This window comes from Hyaena hyaena, unplaced genomic scaffold, assembly GCF_003009895.1.
Source record: "Hyaena hyaena isolate Hyena2069 unplaced genomic scaffold, ASM300989v1 scaffold_39, whole genome shotgun sequence".
NCBI classification, from domain to species: Eukaryota; Metazoa; Chordata; class Mammalia; order Carnivora; family Hyaenidae; genus Hyaena; species Hyaena hyaena.
Genome location: NW_024080671.1, coordinates 1,844,015 through 1,850,571, shown reverse-complemented (window position 1 = coordinate 1,850,571; position 6,557 = coordinate 1,844,015). Strand labels below are relative to the sequence as shown.

General features: G+C 40.7%; 1 protein-coding gene across 1 annotated transcript; it reads right to left on the bottom strand.

Annotated features, from left to right (window-relative positions):
- Positions 1–3,682: 3,682 nt before the first annotated feature.
- KCNJ16 (potassium inwardly rectifying channel subfamily J member 16) lies at positions 3,683–5,146 on the bottom strand. Its single transcript, XM_039229811.1, has one exon. It carries the CDS (start codon positions 5,142–5,144, stop codon positions 3,885–3,887), a length of 1,260 nt encoding a protein of 419 aa, XP_039085742.1. The 5' UTR covers positions 5,145–5,146; the 3' UTR covers positions 3,683–3,884.
- Positions 5,147–6,557: the final 1,411 nt, after the last annotated feature.

The following is a 6,557-nucleotide window of genomic DNA, read 5'->3' as shown; positions in this document are numbered from 1 at the left end:
TATAAGGCATCAAGGGTGTGGAGGGTAGTTTCCTGGAATCCACAGGTGAGCCTTACCTTAAAAATAAAAAGCAGAGGGGCTTAGATACATGCCTTGCAGAACATCCAAAAAGAAGAATTAGTGCTTGTAATGAATGGAGCTAATAGAATATTTTAAGCCAAGTAAAATTTGGTGCCTCATTATTCAGGCTCAGAGAGTGGCCCAGAGAATCTACTTGACACACCTGGCCAACTCAGAAATACAAAGATCTAAAGTAAGTATCTAAATTCCTTGGTATATATTTAGAGTCCACTTGAATAAATTGAGGCAGTTTGGACTCACTGGGGATCTGAGCGGAGTTACTAGCAGAGTTTTGCTTTTTTTTTTTTTTTTTTACCCCAAGCTGTACAGATCTTGCTTGTCTGAGTCTCTGTGGATTTTGGTCACTTGCCCTACTGAAAGTCCTACCGATGGAGGTCCAGGGGAGGGAAGGAAGAAGATAAAGTGTAGCCCCACAGCAGTCCTAGTCAATCTTCTTATCAAGGTCACTCAGCCATCAGTGTCTCTCTCAGAGGGCTTTCCAGGCCCAAAGTAATTCTTTTGTGTTTGTTTTACAATATACTGGCATTTCCTCAACCGCCCAGGAAATGTGTGCTTTCCACAGAGTCCGAATCCATCAGATGGAGTACAAGTTGGACTCCATCAAGTTCAAGTACAAGTTGGACCCAACTGATCCTTTAATCCTTTCTGTCCTATCTTTCCTTCTCGCTGTTCAGCTAGCCATCATTTATTTTCACTCATGCAGAAGAAGTCTGGAGATCTGCAGTCTTGAGCTGCCTCTTTCCTCCTTTCCTGACTTCACTAATAAGGGGGTTCCCATTCCCTCCTGCTGGTGGCAGCGGCTTCAACTACAGAATCGGAGGTCTGGGGGAGAAGGATTGATATAGGGAGTAAAGGGACATGTATCAGCTAGCTCAGACCTAGCGAGAGAGCTTTCTTAAAGGCCACATCCAAGGAGCTCTACTGCTGTCTCATGGGCCAGATCCAAGCCAAGTAAGGGCCCCCCCATCTGCCACCTCCTACCTGCAAGAGAAACTTAGAGGCATAGTTGCAATTTTTTTTTTTAGACTGGCACATTGCTGTCCCATTTGGGAACCGGTTAGTTAGGAAGAAGCAGAGAATGAGATATTTGATGCTATGGAAATTAAAAATATCCACCCCACTGTTTTGTTGTGGGGACTAAGTGCATGTGTGCAAAGTGCGAGAGTGCCTGATAAACTAGTGGTACATGAAATAGCATGTCCTTCTCTCTCCCAGATCTCCCTCCCTCTTTGAGGGCCCTGTTCCCAGAGGGAGCACACATTAGAGGATGCCTGGATGCTACTGTGTGTTTCCCGTCTAATTAAGCCCACTGAAAACTTTCATCTTTAGGGAGAACACAGCTGCCATAAGAAAGAATATTCGACCTATTTCTCATCACGGACAGAGCATTTGAAACTAGAAATGCCATTTTGCATGGAGCCTTCTTGCAAAGCTTACAGAAACACTACTGCTAATTTTGTTAGAGCTGTTCTACAAGCTGTTAAAAACCCATAAAAATGTTTATAGTTCTGCCAACGTTCTAATTCTGTAAGGGAGCATCTCCTTTCTTTGATGCTCTGCACCCAATGCTGACCATGTTGACAGAGTTTATACTAACCTGAAATACAGGCATAGGCACACAATTTTTGCATTACTTTGAGATCTTTATTATTAAGTAACTCGTTGGGACATCAAAGTATGTTATAAATCTAAACAGAAAATTAGGGACAAATGTTACACGCGAATGCCTATTTTACATTCTATTCTCGGTAGGAAGATTTGACGGTGGAGACAGAGCACAGCAGGATGTATTCATTGATATATTTATTCTGATACTAACAAAACCAGAATCGTGGCTAGGCAGAGTCTAGGAAGCAAGACAAAGTGAAATGAAACTATATGTGTGTGAAATGAGCTTAAAACATCAGGGGAAGGGCATTTGGATTTGTTGTGGTGGTGGTCGTTTGCTACTTGGTAGACTGTAATACTCTAATTTAGCTGCATAATCGCTGCTTCAAGTCCAAATCTACAATGCATGTGTAATTTTAAAAACGGGTTTTGCATTTCTGAAGCAAGACAGAAAAAAATGCATTCTTTAGATCTCTGATACTAAGCTTCAGGACAGTTTTACAACTTGGGACCTGAGCAAAACTCTTATCCATAGAACAACAGGAATAAAAGATCTGCACACGTGCATTTAGAAAGTAACTTCATTGCTCGTAGTCAAAAGAAAAAGACAGAAAGGAAGGGGGGAAAGGAGGATGGAAAAAAGAAAGAAGAAAAACAAAAGAAAAATACTTTATGCACCTACATATTTTACTTTTTATTGGTAGGCACAGACTATATGATTCAGTTCAATTTACTTGTGTGCTTTAATTTAAATGGAGAGAGGGGGATAGGGAGCTTTTCCAGAAAAAGCAAAAAATGTGTGTACATATATTTAAATAAAATAAACAAAGGAAAAACTGTGGCATATACTTATTATCAACTCGCAACAATGTAAGAAAAGAAAGAAAGAAAGAAAGAAAGAAAGAAAGAAAGAAAGAAAGAAAGAAAGAAAGAAAGAAAAGAAATACAGATAACTCTGAAGGCAACTAATTTGCAATTTATAAAGCTTAAAGTGTCTCTTTACTCATAAGGGATTGAGCTGAAAGTAACAATGATTAACATCTTTTAACACTGAAACAGAGCATACAAATTTATCTCATGTTCAAAAATTTAAGCAATTCCATAGCACTTAGCTTATCCATTTAATAATATGCATAAAAATCACATTAATTATATTTCACAAAATCTTCTATCTAAATGATTGTTCCATGTTCAATGGAAGAGTTTCTTAAAATCTAGAATTCAAGTCATTTATGTCCTGTAAAGTGATCAAGACAAGAAGCATACATAACTGCTTTTGGGCACAAATAAATATCTTTCTCCTTTTCCTCCCTCCATAATGCTCCCCACCCCCCATGCCACCAAAAAAAAAAAAAAAAAAAGTTTCAATCTTCCAAGAGAAGATGAGAAGTGGGCATAGGAAGCCCCCTTATCATTTGTTGCCTTATTTATGCTCTTCCATATAAAGCCCTTTGTTGCAGTCAACCAAAGCATTTCCGAGAGAAATACTACTCTGAATAATGTCTACTCTTCTTCTGCTCTATGAGTTAGAAAAAACCAGCTTCTAGCACTCAACGATCTTTACCTGGGGAAGTGGCAAGTATCTATTTCTTACAGCCACTACTTCTTTCTGCTGATACCAAGACACTATGAGGGGCAAGCATCAAACCTGCCAGGGGACTGCAGTTAAATATCTCAGCGTTACAAAAAAAAAAAAAAAAAAAAAAAAAATATCTCAGCGTTACAATCTACTGAATGCTTATGTCGCATACCTTGGGTAGATGACATGATGCTTTTAGGGGAAACTACTATCACTTTTGACACATTTAAAAATGTGTTGTTCATGCTGGCTGCCCATCTTCCTTCCTATTTTTATTTATTCCACTATCCTACCTCCGTCCTCCGTTATTGAATATGATACCTCCTGTTGAAGATACAAGTATATGGTGTAATAAAAGGAGATGAAATTTAGATTAATCAAGTAGGTAGCATCCTTAATACAAAATTTGCTAGCAAAAAAAAAAAAAAGTTTAAGCAATTGGGCACTATGCCATTTTTAGATTATCTTTACCAGATTTAACCTGCTCTTCTTACCCCTATCACTATGGCACATAGCTATACCATCCCTTAAAAGCCCTTTGTGTAACTACTTGCCTCAATGTGACTGGCTACAGAGTTGAATGATTGGGTGGCAACCTTCGTGATCACAATTTAAACTACATTTGGGATTCTACAGAGATTCTATTCAAAGTCAAGACAGCTTTCTGATAAGGTGCCTCCTTACACTCATCTATGGCCAAGGGGGTGGTCTCCTCTGGGTTTTCACAACTGCTCACAATGGCAACTGCACTAAATGACCTTCTTCTGACCTTGGTGTCTGACGTGACAGATCCTCGGACTGGAGGGGCTTTGTCCATGTTGTGGAGCTGCTGGTCTTTCCAGTCCAGTTGTTTGGCGCTGCAAAAGGGAGCATATACTTCCACACTCCCCTCAAACTGTAAGCAGTTCACCTTGTAGTACTTTCTCTTAACTTCCAGGACGTCATTGAACCTGTGGCCCCAGAGAATTTCTCGGGGAACATAGGAACTTCTGGATTGGTGGGAAGTCCCCGTGGAATCACCAGTATAGATAAATGTCACCAAAATCTCAAAGTTATCTTTGGCCACTGCTTTTCGGTCAAGGGCATACAGAGGGCTCTCATGGTCAATTTCATGAACAATAGTTACTGGTGTGACAAGGATGATCTGATCATTGACTAACTTTAGGTCTTTAAATGCCATTGTCATCCGCCCTTCACTGTCTTCTGCGTAGCGGAGAAGTTGGGCTCTCACTGTGCCTTCTACCACATGGTTTGGTCGGAAATCACCAATGCGCCACATGAGGCAAAGCTTCCCGTCTCTCATGCCTATGAGTGCAAAGTAGCTAAACCTAATGGTTTGGGCTCTCTTTCGAGCCGTTGCCATTTTGGCCAAGGCGGCTCCAATGATGAAGGTATTTATGATGCAGCTCAGGATGGACTGAAGGATCACCATGAGCACTGCCACAGAGCATTCTTCAGTGACACAGCGGTAACCATAACCTATGGTGGTCTGGGTTTCCAGGGAGAATAAAAACGCCCCTGTGAACGAATGGACATTTTCAACACAAGGCGTGATGTCTGGGTCATTTAACAGATCACCATGATGAAAGGCAATGAGCCAAAAGATAGAGCCAAATATCAACCAGGAGAGAATGTAAGATAAAGAAAATATCACAAACATGTGGCGCCACTTGGTGTCTACGAGGGTGGTGAAAATGTCAACCACATAGCTCCCCCATTCTCCAAAAATGTGCTTGAAGTACACGTTACAACTGCCATCTTTGTGGAGCAGACGCCTTCTGGCTCTTCTCTTCTCAGCTATGATATGCTCTGGGGGGTAGCCCGAGTATTTGGGGTCCACGTTTACAATCGGATAGCTGTTGCCGTAATAGCTCATTCTTTCTGAGGTCCTTCAAGCAGCCAGGTGGGCTTCGTGATAGTAAGAGGTCTATTACTATCTGTTGACTTAAGTTTTTAGTTAAAACCTGCAAGAGAGAAAATTAAATACTCTTCAGCTTTAGCTTTTAATTTCCATCTTTGTAGCAATTTGCCAAATTTGAAGCAATTTTATGCCGTCTGAAATGGTGATGACTTCATTTGAACAGCAGAGACATTCAGTATTGATTACTCATTTCAGTTTAGAATTCAGCTCAGTCATTACAGGAACAAAATATGCAATTAGAGAAAATAGCATTTTTATATCTGCACAAGGCTTGAGTAAACACTATGATTATCCCAAATGAAGCCTCACTACCTTTTCTAACCTGATATAAACAAGTCTTATGTTTTTGACTCTTCTGGTACAAGGGCACTTAGAAAGCAAAGCAGTCTATAATGTAAAAAGGCAAAATACAACTCAGGCATCTGAATAACAGTCTTATAAGCCTTTGTTTACGTCAGATTTTTTTTAATGGTTTTATTTATTTTTGAAGGAGAGCGAGAGAGAGAGAGTGCACTCAAGGCAGGGGAGGGGCAGAGAAAGGAGACAGAGAATATGAAGCAGGCTCTGCCCTGACAGTAGAGAGCCCGGTGTGGGCTCGAACTCAGGAACCATGAAATCATGGCCTGAGCCGAAGTCAGACACTTAACCTACTGAGCCACCCAGGTGCCCCCAGATGGTTTTACTAAGAAGGATGCAGTGAGTCATCGCTACCTTCATGCTAACGTGAAACTTACATACTGGTTGTTGCACACCTCCACCTCCAGTGCCTGCTGCCTGCTGCCTCCTCTTCCACGGAGATTCTTCTTCCTTGTATACTTCCCAGGACAGAACAGAACTGACAGGGACTCTATTTCAGATTCCAGTCCTTTCTCCTGGCCCCTTTAGTTTTAAGAGGGGAAAAAAAATTCTTAACCCTAGAGGAGTTAAAACCACGCCCAGGTAAGTTTTCAAAAAGGTATAAAATTGCTTCTTGCTTTTGTCTCATGACATTCATCCTCTCCTTCTCTCTCTCTCTCTCTCTCTCTCTTCTTTTTGTGAACACTGCAATCTCTTCTCTTTCCCTCTGAAAAAAGCCGAAAATTTGCCAAAGTTCTAATCTTGTTTCCCTCTTAAAGGGAGCTTACTACAATCATACCCCTCTCTCTAGCTCTGACATGTATTCCTGATATTTTTCACAGGCAGCTGTAAGCGAAATCATTTTGCCCCCTCCCAATTCAATCTTTAAAAGATCAAGGTAGAAAGAACATACAGTTCTTATCGCTTTTAGCATCCATGGAAGAGGCCAGTGGTTTTCCCAGCTCAAGTGTGAAAGTAAGTTTTAAAAATTCATTGTTAAATGGCCTTTAGCTACTTCTATGCCAATGAAAA

Bases quoted from the DNA above. Each gene is read 5' to 3' on its own strand.
- KCNJ16 (XM_039229811.1), bottom strand. From the start codon at position 5,144: ATGAGCTATTACGGCAACAGCTATCCGATTGTAAACGTGGACCCCAAA.